Source organism: Neodiprion lecontei, chromosome 2 (genome assembly GCF_021901455.1).
Source record: "Neodiprion lecontei isolate iyNeoLeco1 chromosome 2, iyNeoLeco1.1, whole genome shotgun sequence".
NCBI classification, from domain to species: domain Eukaryota; kingdom Metazoa; phylum Arthropoda; class Insecta; order Hymenoptera; family Diprionidae; genus Neodiprion; species Neodiprion lecontei.
This window is the reverse complement of record NC_060261.1, coordinates 15580341-15594556: the sequence shown is the minus strand read 5'-3', so window position 1 is coordinate 15594556 and position 14216 is coordinate 15580341. Positions and strand designations below refer to the sequence as shown.

General features: G+C 37.7%; 2 protein-coding genes across 4 annotated transcripts; one reads left to right on the top strand and one right to left on the bottom strand.

The window, feature by feature from the left end:
- Window positions 1-8390: 8390 nt before the first annotated feature.
- Window positions 8391-11427, top strand: LOC107221335 (GDP-D-glucose phosphorylase 1). 3 transcript variants are annotated; one of them, XM_046731249.1, is made up of 6 exons: window positions 8391-8501; window positions 8690-8951; window positions 9055-9287; window positions 9471-9573; window positions 9647-9965; window positions 10073-11427. In XM_046731249.1, exons 2-6 carry the CDS (start codon window positions 8736-8738, stop codon window positions 10210-10212), a joined length of 1011 nt encoding a protein of 336 aa, XP_046587205.1. In that variant the 5' UTR covers window positions 8391-8501; window positions 8690-8735; the 3' UTR covers window positions 10213-11427. The 3 variants fall into 3 exon arrangements, with proteins under 3 accessions (XP_046587205.1, XP_015515766.2, XP_046587204.1); XM_015660280.2 differs by having other exon boundaries at window positions 9055-9335; XM_046731248.1 differs by having other exon boundaries at window positions 8456-8577; window positions 9055-9335.
- A 217-nt stretch (window positions 11428-11644) lies between these two features.
- On the bottom strand, window positions 11645-13198 carry LOC107221348 (flexible cuticle protein 12). Its single transcript, XM_015660293.2, has 2 exons — window positions 13040-13198; window positions 11645-12165 (listed from the first exon to the last, which is right to left on the bottom strand). Exons 1-2 carry the CDS (start codon window positions 13049-13051, stop codon window positions 11857-11859), a joined length of 321 nt encoding a protein of 106 aa, XP_015515779.2. The 5' UTR covers window positions 13052-13198; the 3' UTR covers window positions 11645-11856.
- Between the last annotated feature and the right edge of the window lie 1018 nt (window positions 13199-14216).

Here is a 14216-nt window from a genome sequence, read left to right as displayed (position 1 = left end):
GCGCGAAAAATGAATTGAAATAATTTAATGTAAACATGACAAGTTTGAAATATTTTAGATAAAATATAATTACAATTGCCATGAAATATTATAAAAGTGTTTTACTCACCGAGCACAAATCCTCGTCCCCCTCCTCCTGAATCACCGAGATTACCCGCAACCACCCCTAACAACCTCCAACGAAAACCGCCAACCACCTCGAGTTATACCTCGAATACTAATAAATATTTTCAGCGTGAGAACAAATCAAAAATAATGTCTAAGGTTTGATATAATTTTTTTATCGACGTATTTTACCAAAAAGATTATGAGAAGATTGTAAAGTTATAGAAATTTTATTAGCGCACTGACAGCTACTGAATTTGGGCTTGCGCGAAAAACGAATTGAAATAATTTATTGTAAACATGAACCAGGAACCACGGAGCGCTTATCCTGGAAGTCGAGAAATTTTATTAGCGGACTGACAGCTACCGAATTTGGGGTTGCGCGAAAAACGAATTGAAATAATTTATTGTAAACATGAACCGGGAACCACGGAGCGCTTATCCTGGAAGTCGAGTTTCACCGCGTAGCGGACCCGAAGCGCGGGATCCGGGAGGTTGAGAACCCGGTACTCGAAATACGTAGCGGACCCGAAGCGCGGGATCCGGAAGGTTGAGAACCCGGTACTCGAAATTTGCGGAGCGCGACTCTCATCCGTCCGCTCTACTGCGCGGTTGTTTCCAGACTGAGGAATTCGGCTAGCTGATTTTGAATTGGTGACGTCACTTTCTGAACATCCGACTTCCAAACTTTGGTTTCGACCTTTAATACTATGTATGATGATGTATGATGTACGTTGTATGATGTACGATGTATGATGTAAGATGTAAGATGTATGATGATATGATATGACGTATAATGATTTCAGTTCTCACATTCCAGACAAGAAATACGCACTTTATCTTTCCTGCCAATTGCAGACTGAAGCGGCTTGGCCCTTCGATCGCCAGGCGTGGACCAAAGATTCATTCTTCAGTTAACGAGTCAGCTAACGAGTCGAAATGTTCTTTGCTCTGAAAATCACGAAAGAAATTCAACTTAACCACGTTAGACTTCTGACGGAAATTTCAACGATTTAAAAAAATGCTGGACTCAATTCTTTGATGCACTGTTCCGACGTAATTTTGCGAGAGAAATCGATTGGGCGTAGTCCCAATACGCTGCGATCAACGCATCAAAAGTTACAGCCAAAAAACGAGAACCTGAGTTTTCGACATATTTCAGCAGGTGCTTTTTTGCTCGCCATTTCTCTCCTCTTGCTCCCACGCTCTTTTTGCTGCGTTTTCTGAGTTCCTGACGGTCCATATAGTCAGGTAAGGGTCATTCAAATCGAATCTGAGACCAAAAATTTTTGGCTCCAAAAATGAAGAAAAAGTAAGGCTAACCCCTTTGCATTTTTGGCGAAAATTATCGCGATTTTTAAAAGTGCTGGAATAAATTCTCTTACGCACTATTCCGACGTAATTTTGCGAGAGAAATCGATTGGGCGCAGTCCCAATACGCTGCGATCAACGCATCAAAAGTTACAGCCAAAAAACGAGAACCTGAGTTTTCGACATTTTTCAGCAGGTGCTTTTTTGCTCGCCATTTCTCTCCTCTTGCTCCCACGCTCTTTTTGCTGCGTTTAGATATATTCTTCAGTAAACGGGTCGGCTAATAACGCTGCCGTTCTGCGACAGTTGGATGATGAAAAATTTTGCTCGTATCTTTCAAATGTGTGTTAAAATACACTTTAAGTGTTAAGAAGCGTCGTTCTTTCTCTCCCTATTACCTTTCCAGGTCTTTAAATCACTACGCAGCGTTAAATACCGTCTCATATACGAAGCATCCATTTCGTCTCGTTCAAAATTAGCGCATCCGTGATGTATTACAGTTACTCTGAATTTTTTTCCATCCGAATACTTTTCGATAAACAATTCTGCTCCTCCACCCAACGCAGATACTTCACTTGCGACCAGCTAAAACAACGTTTCGATTCTATGCCTATGAAAATTCAAGATCGAGAGAGCAAATGAAAAGTTGTTGGAATAATTATGAATACTAATGTTATGGAATACATCGAGCGCGCGTCGAATAGAATCCCATTTCGAAATGAATAATTCTTCTCTTTTCATATCATAGCTAAACTAGTAATATAGGTAAATAGGATGGTTGGAGGTGTTCGAAAATGGTAGGACATTTCAAAAGTTAAAGTCGACGATGATCCGATGCATCAATTTTATCGTTACAGATTTTCTTTTTCCATGAGGCATAGAGTATTCAACAACGATAATGCAGTCCTTAAAATTCATCATTCATCTCTGTCTGGAAAGCTAATTCGCAAGGCGTGGTATTCTATTCTATTTGCATTATTAGAAAAATACCCGTACTCTACATACACTGTTTCTAAACTTTTGCTACATTTGGTTTAATCCCCATGCTTCCACAGCACGAATAGTCGGAAATGTTTTTGATTATCCATAATAAAATAAAAGAAGTAACAAAGTTTAAATTTATTGTTAAAGCTCTAATGAATACATCAAACTGCGGTCGAATCAATTCATTTATTATTTGCACATGACCTCTGTATATTTGATAAATTATTCCTAAATACATTGAAACATACGTATTTATAATGAAATATCATGCAATGGGCTGTGTAAAGTATAACCTATAATTTCTATAGAATAGCTGCTTTTATGTCAACAGGGCTTTGAGACACAGTTCCGTTCGTCCTCCTCCTCGTCCACCTCCGACCACCTCCAACAATCGCCAACCACCTCGAACAACCACCGATAACCACATCGGGTTGTACCTGGAATAGCAATAAATATTTTCAGTATAAGAACACATCAAAAACATTGCGTAAGGATTCATATAATCACAGGTTTTGTTTTTTGGCTGTAACTTTCGATGCGTTGATCGCAGCGTATTGGGACTGCGCCCAATCGATTTCTCTCGCAAAATCACGACGGAATAGTGCATGAAAGAATTTATTCCGGCACTTTTCAAAATCGCAGAAATTTTCGCCAAAAATACAAAGGGGTTAGCCTCACCATTGGATGAAGAATATAAACACAATCGCTCTCATGGGCTTTAACGTGACAACCGAAAACTGCTCTGTGAGGTATTCCAACGGTATAGTTGAGAACTTATTGCAGAACATCAGAGAGTTTCCGATTTCGACATGATGCTGGCTGCATTCACCTTCTGAGTAACACAGTCTTCGCAATGGTAAGCCCAAGCCAGTACTTGGCCTGAGTGTACTTACCTACTTGTCGGCGATACAAGAAGTTAATAATGAGAATAAATATCTTTCCAAATTCGTAGCAGAACAATGATTTAATTAGAGTATAGGTACCCGAGAGAAGAATGTATACATAGATCATGAATAAAAATAGACGAGATGTAATAATGATGCAGAGACCAAAAAGTATAACGTATATGCGGTCCATGTACGACATCGATATATATGATTCATTTATGATTAATATGTGATGCAAACTATAAATTTCATAATTTTCTAGGAAATATACTAGATTATCTACTATAATCGGCTCGAATATGACAATAAAAGAATTGTTCGTTTCGATACGCGATTCAATGCGACACGCAGTCTATACATCCCATAACAATGATATTCAGAATTAGGAGTAGGAATAGGAGTGGGATCAGGAGTAGGAGTAGGAATAGAAGTAGGATCAGGAGTAGGTTCAAGAGTGAGAGTAGGAATAGGAGTAGGATTAGGAATTGGAGTAAGATCGTAGTAGAAGTAGGATTAAGATTGAAGTAGGAGTAGGAGTAGGAGTAGGAGTAGAAGTAGGGGTGTAAGAGGAGGGTAGGGGCGGAAAGGGTAGGGTAGGGTAGGGTAGGGTAGGGTAGGGTAGGGTAGGGTAGGGTAGCGTAGGGTGGGTTCTACTCCTGATCCTACACCTACTCCTGATCCCGCTCGTACGCCTGATCCTACTACTACTTCTACTCCTGATACTATTTCTTCACCTGATCCTACACCTACTCCTGATTCTACTCCTGATCCTTCGCCTATTCGTACTTCTACTCCTACTCCTACTACTCCTACTTACACTCCTACTTTTCCTACTTTTACTCCTATTTCTACATCTTCCCCTGATCCTACTCCTGATCCCACTTCTGATCCTACTTCTACTCCTACTCCCACTTCTGATTCTATTCCTGATCCTACTCCTATTCCTACTCCTGATCCTGATGTTACTTCCTCAAATATTATAAAAATGTTAAACTCACCGAGCACAAATCCTCGACTTCTTCTTCCACCTTGTTCTCCTCGTCTTCCTCGTCCTCCTCCTTGTCCACCTCCGACCACCTCCAACCACCGCCAACCACCACGGGTTATACCTGGAATAGTAATAAATATTATCAGTAAATGAACACATCAAAAACATTGTATGAGGATGAGTGTAATTAATTAATGTATTGATAATATAATAAATTTTATAAGCGCATTCATACTTACTGAATATGTGCTTGCGCGAAAAATGAATTGAAATAATTTATTGTAAACATGACAAGTTTGAAATATTTTAAATGAAATATAATTGCAATTCACATCAAATACTATAAAAGTGTTTTACTCACCGAGCACAAATCCTCGTCCTCGTCGTCCACCTTGTTCTCCTCGTCTTACTCGTCCTCCTCCTTGTCGACCTCCGACCATCTTCAACCGCCGCCAACCATCTCTAACAACCACCGATATACAGATAACCACCTCGGGTCATACCTGGAATAGTAATAAATCTTTTCAGTATAAGAATACATCAAAAATATTATGTGAGAATTAATATAAATAATTAGTTAATTGATAATATAATAAATTTTATTAGCGCATTTATAGCTACTGGATATGTGCTTGCGCGAAAAATGAATTGAAATAATTTATTGTAAACACGACAAATTTGAAAAATTTTAGATGAAATATAATTGCAATTGCCATTAAATATTATAAAAATGTTTTACTCACCGAGCACAAATCCTTATCCTCCTCGTCCGTCTTGTTCTCCCCGTCTTCCTCGTCCTCCTCCTCGTCCACCTCCGACCACCTCCAACCACCGCCAACCACCTCGGGTTATAGCTGGAATAGTAATGAATAATTTCAGTACAAGAGCACATCAAAAATATTATGTAAGGATTAATATTAATAATTAATTAATTAATAGTATAATAAATTTCAGTAGCGCATTCATAGCTACTGAGTTGATGCTTGCGCGAAAAATGAATTGAAATAATTTATTGTAAACATGACAAGTTTAAAAAATTTGAGATAAAATATTATTCCAATGGCCATTAAATATTATAAAAATGTTTCACTCACTGTGCAGAAATCCTCGTCCTCCTCCTCCTCGTTCACCTCATGTCCTGGAAGTCGAGTTTTACCAGGTAGTGGACCTTGAGCTCAGAAACTTCGGAGCACTTGTTCTTGAAGTCGAGTTTCACCAGGTAGCGGACCTGGAGCGCAGGAATCATGGAGCGCTTGTCCTGGAAGTCAAGTTCCTGCAGGTAGTGGACCTTCAGCGCAGAAACTACGGAGCGCTTCTCCTGGAAGTCGAGTTTCACCAGGTAGCGGACCTGGAGCGTAAAAACTACGTAGCGCTTGTCCTGAAACTCGAGTTGCATCAGGAAGCGGACTCGGAGCGCAGGATCCAAGAGGTAGAGAACCCGGCACTCAAAATCTGCGGAGCGCGATTCTCATACGTCCGCTCTACTGCGCGATTGTTTCCAGACTGAGGAATTCGGCCAACTGGTTTTAGATCAATCACGTCAAAGGAAAAAAAATTTTGGGCGACGTCACCTTCTGAACATCCGAACATCCAAACTTTGGTTTCGATCTTTAATACTATGTATGTTGTATGATGTATGAAATATCTTGATGTATGATGTATGATGTATGATTTATGATGTACGGTGATATGATATGATATGATGTATAATGATTTTAGTTCCTACATTTCAGACAAGCAATAGGCACTTTATCTTTACTGCGGATTCCAGATTCAAGCGGCTAGGTCCTTCGACGGTCAGCCGTTGGCTAAAGATATATTCTTAAGTTAACGGGTCAGCTAATAACTTTGCCGTTCTGCGACAGTTGGATGATAAAAATTTTTGCCTGTACTTTTCAAATGTGTGTTAAAATACACTCGAAGTTTTCAGAAGCTTCTTTCTATCTTTCCCTATTAATAAAAAAAAATCGCCAAAAATCACCTTTTTAGGCTTCAAATCGGGACACTGCGTTAAATACCGTCTCATATACGGAGCATCAATTTCATTTCGATCAAAATTAGCGCATCTGTGATGTATTACAGTTACTCCGCATTTGTTTCCATTCGGACACTTTTCGAAAAACAATTCTGCTTCTCTACCCAACGTAGATACTGCACTTGCGACTAGCTAAAACAGCGTTTCGATCTTGTGCCTACGAAAATTCAAGATCTCGAGAGCAAATAAAAAAGTTTCGAAACAATTATTCATGAAATTGTGAAAATTATGCATGAAATGATTTATTCCAGCACTTCCCAGAATCGTCGAATTTTCACCAAAAATCCAAAGGGGCTTGCCTTACTTTTTTATGACCGAAAAATCTTTTGTCAACTCAGGGTACAAGGCGACTCTGAACATCTAGGGTCCGTGGTATGACTAGAGGTCAGTGGGCTGGCAAGTCTGAATTGAACTACGTGTTAATTCAGTGGTTCTCAGTTGCGTTTTTATCCTAAGAATTGAGTAATCTATGATTGTTAATTGGAAGTATGAATATATGGAGGAAATTAAGAAGCGAGAAGGAAATCGAATAAAGTAGTAGCAGTTTTTCGACATAAGACAATGATCCAATTTATTCCTATTATTCCAGAATCGCGCACTCGTGCATCGTTAAGATGCCTTTTTACACCACAAAACATACTGAAAATATTGCAGTGTGTCCAGGGCCTTTTTTCTGTAAAATAAACAAAAATAAAAAAGATATAGATACTTGATTCAATTCAATCAATTACAGGTATTAAAAGTCTAGAATAATCAGAATGAATGATTGATTATTTTCTTATATCTCTAGCAGCTAGTTATAGAGCTTATAGAGAAGCCCTGTGAAATACGTTGCGGGCAAAGTATGAAGAATGACACTCGAAAAACTTAATATTTCCTTCGTAATTCCTCTGCTGTTGGTTCTACACTCTTCTTGATGTCTTTTTGAAATTACCGAGGGTCCAATTAGTGGAAAAAGAGTTCTGCAAAACGATGCTGAGACGAAAAGTTTTGCAGCTCTGAAAATCGCACACGAAAATGGAAAGTTTAAAATAACGAGAAAATTCTTTAAAAATCCATGTATATTGAGAAAAAACAACGATTTCATTTTATATGACAAACAAAAAACATTACCAACAAATTTGTTGAACAATGTTTTGTTTGAACAATTTATTGACAACTTTTGGGTATTATTACTGTTCAAATTTAATTTTCTTATCGTCTTTATTGTGGTTGATTTATCCGATTTTTATGTTGTCATAACGTATTAATGACTTTTCGAGCCTCCTTTCAGAGAGCTTCACTTGCAGACTGTATTTTAATGACATCTGAAGAGGTGCTAATGAACTAAAATATATCTGTCATCTGTGCAGCTCAGCAATGACTTACAGCTGCAGCGCTAACAAACCGACTGATGATAAGTGTTTCGGTTCGTCAATTACCACATGACTGTTTGCGAATTATTTTGTTGTAACTCTGAAATTGCATTCGGATTTTGGTTTTACCGGGTATTAAATGGAAATATACCGGGTGTCGTTCATTTTCTTTATATTGAATTTATTCGTTTGAATATCATCCACAGTTCGAACGAAAGACTGATGATAAAGTATTTGCGCAAGTAAACACGGATCGATCAACTTGTTATGCACAAAGGCATGATACTCTTTTAATTGCTGGCATAAACGAGTATCGGATTAACATGTGGACTCATTATAAAGCAGCTCAAAATTTGCCGATAAAAAAATGAGAGAGAAATATAACCCTGCATATACCAATGTCATAAACTTGTCAATAATTTCTGTACAAATGTGATATCCAACCATGAGATAATGAGTTATAAAAATGTATTACCCTGACCACAAATGTAAAACGTACATTTTCAGACGATAAATCATTTTCATCGACTACTTTGTTGAATTGAAGAAAAAATAAATGAACTGATTTTGCAATAATTGATACTTGCAAGCTTATAAATATTAGCTGTCTTAATAAATCTCTTTTTTCTATTTGTAGTCTCGATTTCTCCTTCCATATTTTGCATTTGATATATTGTAGCCACGTATGGATGCTGAGATGCTGAAAAATTACTGTATATTCTTCCAGTATCTTATACACTTTGCTTTTTCCACCAGTGTCAATATGATCAACATTTTGTTCAAAACAGCATCAGAAACTAGTGCGAACAGTACTGTAAGCGTACTTTGGACGCAAGGTACGGAGACGTTTAAATATTCGCAATATTTGCTGATTGTTCCAGTTTCTTAAGCTCTACGTGCACATTTGTCACTGTAATATCTGTTATACTTTGAACATTATTTTTTGAAAATATTAAATTTCCAAAAAAATCGGGGTACAGTGTTTCCATAGAATAGAAGGTCTAGCTGACTTTATTATTTTCAGTATACACAGGAATTAACAACCGTTTTCATCAAGTTACCAGTGGAATATGTTGGAGATCAGCGGAATTACTAAAGTTCCGACATTCCAGTACGAAGACAAAGACTTCAACCTTGTCGTCACGACGGCTAACGGATTAAAATCCAGATTTGATTCGTTCCTCACAGAGAAATGGCAAGATGCAAGAGAAAACGGAATATTTTGGGTCGATTTGAACATTCCAAAAGAGAGAACTTTGCCAGGCAATTACGGTTTCTTAGCCCAGGTAAGTTTTCTGACAAGAACGCATAACTTTCAGGTGCAAACATCATTCCGTACTTCTGATCGTTTGCTTAATTTGACAAAATACATCTTTAAATACGCTGCAGCTGCATCCGGATAAAGGAAAAAAACGACGGAAGCTCCAAGTGATCACGTCGATGTTACAACCCTTCGATTCCAGAGAATTTAACTTTACGAATTTGCCAAATGAAGAGATCTTGTTTGACGTTGGCAATGGAGATGGGAATGACATCGTGGCTGTAAACGTCAGCCCTTCTGGAAAGTACCACAGCTTACTGATCGTCGAGCGATTTAAATGCTTACCGCAAAGAGCTACCAGGCATAGTATTGAAAAAGCTGTTGATTTGATGCTCCTGAGTAATTCGCCGTAAATATCATGCTGCGTCATGTGTTATTATTGATATCCACTATTTGATACAGTGTTAATTAAAATTGGATATAAACTCACGTTAATCATTGGAGCTAAATTCATGAACCGAAGCTATCTTAATTTCGTTTTTAGGTACTTCAGAATAATCTTCAACAGTTCATGTGCGCACGCATCTGTCAACCACTTACACTGGCATTTGTACTATTTGAAACGTGACATGCCGCTTGAATCCATAGTGAGTCTTCAATGGTATCTGATAACGAGTACCATTTTGGTCTGAAAAAACAACAGGTGTTCGATAATTTCAGAAACTCAACCATCTTCGAGGTCCTGTGTTTATGCTGAAGGAATTTCCAGCCAAAGGATTTTGCTTGAAGTTGTCCTCGTTTTCGGATCCCAACGCGATCGGCGATTTAGTTTCGTGGACGTACTTCATCATAGATCGTCTCCACAAGTCCGAAATCCCTTACAGTGTCTGTTTAACCAGAGCTAAGGAAAATATTGGCGATAACGTTTATGAGGATGTTCGGGTTTATATTTGGGGACGAAAGCCTGGAACTAGGGTGACAAACCGCTTCGATTTTGCGCCATCTGTATGCGAATTTTTTGGACATTTGATAATCACAAGTATGTGTTATGACGATAAGACGAACGTTACTTGCGACGATTAGTCAGGAGCATGCACATTCGATTTTGTTTCAATATAGTATGCTATTAATTTTCTTATTTATCAGGTCGACAACTGTACGACGAATTGACCGAAGAATCGGTGGATAAAATTTTGAACGATCTCACTTCGGATAGCTTCTCGGCTGTGAGAGATGATGTGTTAGGAATGGATCTGAATGGGAAGGAATTGATAATGGCGCCGTGAAGAAATTTACGTCGAGGCGATGTTCCTGTAACATTCCATAATATTGAGCTGTAAAATTCTTTATAATGTATCTGCAAAATCTGTTCAACATCCAGGTACCCGCAAAAGCACCCCCTAATTTACGTTTCATTTGTAACGTTTCAGAACATCCGAGTAACGGAAACTATGTTTCAGCGACATTTAGATTGTAACATTTCATTTGTAGTATACCCGTAAAATCACGGTAATAAAACATATTGTACGTTAGCGTAATGCCACATGAAAGGGTTTTTTTTTGTAACGTTTTCCTGACGTTCACGCAGCGTTTATATCAGAATAATGAAAAAATTGTATTTCTATACTTTTCACGAAACGTTATGCATATTGTCAATAAAATATATTCTAAGAATGTTTATTTATAAACATTTAGGAGCCATTAGGAATATTATATATGACGGGGTGAAAGCAAAAATGGTATAAGTGGGGAGTCTACAAATAAACCCGGCTCTCCTCACGCCATACTGCAAAAATGTTTGAAATTGTCGACGAGTTAAGCTTGCAAATAAAAAGTTTCAACAACATTTGTATATTTCAATGATATATTGTATCTTTTCATTCTATTTCTATTATAATGAAATATTGTATATTTCAATAAAACAAAACGTAGCACACGAAACATTTCTGAAACAGTTGGCGACGTTCTTTCGTGTTATATTAAGAATTGACTTTCCAGTTGCCAACATGTGACATTACCAGTATGGATCATACATATTTCAGATAGATTGTTTCTTACAAAGGTTCAAGAAATGTTTCAAAAACATTATTTACGCAATGTTACACATGGGCAGAATGTCCGCTCCAACGTGACGATACCTGGATCTATCATGTTTAGCGGGTACTTCTTAACCACATAAAAAAGATTCATTTAATTAATACATAGTTTTATGAAACCTACCATATTTATAACAGTCAGTAAAATGATATTTGTGTTTGAATTATAATTGATGCTGAATTTTCTTCTATTCTTTCGATGTTACTCGTACAAAACTTACGCAAGTCGAACTACCATATTTCTGTTGTACGATAAACTTTTCTCCTTGCATTAGTATACAAATGTGGAAGCTTACCGTATTTTACCACAACGAACCGATAATTGAGAATACGTCATAATTGCGTTACACCTTATAAAACGTAAAAAACGAGATTTCACCGTAGTGAGGAACTAATTAATGAAAAGACAACCCAAAAAACAGTAGTTGATTGTATTTTCAGAATATATTTCGAAACCCATCTTCAAAACCAAGAGCTTACGCAGATATTTGAAAAAAATACCGTATGTACAAATTTCTGTCTTCGCATTTTAATATCATATCCTTGTTACGTCCACTAAAGAAGTTTCTGTAACTTGATATTTGGGTAAATGGAAGGCATCCAAAAACTAAGGCACTCGGGGTTCACAAAAAGTATGCACTATTTATTCGTACGCAATACTCTGTAACATGACTTGCACAGCATTATCCGAATGTACCGTATAAGCTTACAATTAAATAAAGAACACGCTGTCGTAGTATAATATGAGCAGAAGTTTGGGTAGATTTATAAATCGTTAATTTATGCTCTTTCGCTGATCATATTCAATTCGAATCGGACAAGACTGCATATCATTTACTTGGGTAAATGCTGGACAACAGGCCGAAAGCCGTCCTTGTCAGCTGTATAGGTTACCACGTAGGTTTGCCCATCGGGACCAACGAAAGTGAAACTGCCCTTTACCGCCAAACTCTCCTCGTCGGTTCCCTCGTTCACCAATTCAGCGGTCTCTTCCTTTTTCTGGCCATCGCTCAGCTCGTAACTGTATTTGTAACCGCCGACTCCGATGTTGTTATGTTCTTCCTGTTGTACGATGGTTACTTCGTTCGGGCTGCCCTGCGGTGCCGATACTACCGTCCCTAAAATGGCCGCGAAGAAGAGAATCTGAAAATCGAAATTACCCCGTGCTGCACAATCAGGTAATACAACTACATTTCGGCCCCTAATTTCATCAGCGGTCACCTGGCGGTGATAAATGTATCAGAATGACTGTCACGACCGACATGTTTAATTTCAGAACCAATTTTTCAGCCTGTTTTACTTTCGATTGATTCAATGTCATGAAACGAAGGTTTAATAGCGTGTACGAAATACTCTATACTCTGGTGTTTCGTGATTTAGTAAGATGATTCGAAGCGATCAGCTGATTACCACTCACGACGCCATATTGCCAAATTTATCTAGATATAGAATAGATTTTCTTTTTTTATTTTCAGATGGGGAGGAAATCGTCTCGTATCCCGAATGAAAACTCGTTTTCGTTACATCCAAGATCAATTAGAAGATTCAAATCATTCTGTCAACTGAGGGAAGTGGAGTATTCTACTAAACGTCAGAAATTGGTTGAACAATTATGTTCTTGAACACGGATTTTACCATAAGTTTACAGTAGGTGGAATCGAGTTAGGTTATTGTGTAAATTTTTTTACAAAATGGCGGACCGTCTTTGTCATCGCGGGAAATTTAATAATAAACCAGCCTCTGAATCTTCTATGTATCCGAAGACAATGGACTTTAAGCAATCGTCAATACTTATGACCACTCGAAGTTAGCATGAATAATATTCCTTCTCCTATGTAAAAACGATAAAATACCGCGGATGTGATCTGACGTATCAGAAAAACGTTTTCATCCGCACTTCCACTTTTTTTATAGTGATATAAATTTCGAGAGATCGTTGTGATCCTATTATCCCAGAAGTGGGGATCAAGTTTAACTATAAATATCCACCCCATCTCGCGTAATCGATATCACCCACCGCTATCTTCATGATTATACTGTTTTCTCTCTGTCAGGCAGCAGGTTTTCTTCCCTCAGAGATATTTTCTTCTACGGAATATCGGTGATGAATTATAACCAATCTCAGTGTGTGAAACTCGAGACCGAGATAAGAAATAAACGTGGAACTGGTCGTGCACTTTGCGAGTCCCTTTATATAGCTGGAAAATTGTCCTCTTTGCCTTACCCCTTCTTACTGTTTTCTACTGGAAAAATGCGACATTGCAAGGACAGTGTGTATCTTCGCTAGATGCAACGACGCAACCGCATTAACGTACATACGTAAAGTTACTTTCGTCGATTCACTGGCCACTGAGACTAACGTGTTAAAAAAATATCTTCGATCAGGCCAGAGTTATAATTCTGCGTTAAAAATTATTTTCTGGAGTTGGTTAAAACCGAATTTAACTCGTCTAGTTATCTAAATTGCAGCAGCATTTTTTAACGTATTTTTTACGTTTTATAATTATACGTAGATATGCATATATAAATAAATCAGTAAATTTGTAAACACAAAAAAAAAAAAAAAATGTAAATACAAATAGATGCCATTTTAAATATTTGTCTTGATCATTTGAGCAGCCAACAATTTGGTCAACGTGTAACAGCTGTGTTTAACTTTCGCCGGTTCTTGAGAAGAAAGGTTTGATACATTGTGAAGAACTCGCGTGTCTCTGATTGCTCGCGGGCATTCTTAGCTCATGTTAAAAAAATGTTACATTGCATGTACATCGGAAATATTTGTGTCTCGATTTATGTTTATCAATTTCATATTAAGGAGCATTTATAACAAGCCTTACTTCCGATGGTTTTATTATATTATTTAATCGCAGTTCTTCTCGGTCATTTGTACTCGACTTGCGTGAATGGGCTATAAATCTCAGTATAAACTGCGGGAGGCGACGCGACGTCTTTCAGCAAATTGTGAAAGTATAATCTGCAGTTGGATCTTTCCGTACCACGCATGGACCAAAATATACATAGTTAAAAGGATGATAATTTATGTCCTGGTCAATTTTAAAAGTCTTGAAAAAGGTTAACATAAATACCGTGAATTTAATGCACAAGGTTTCACAGGTAATTCGATACATGTACCCAATGAATGAGCGAATTGTACGCTAAAAGAATGGCTAATTCTGAGGCCCTTGGATTCGGCA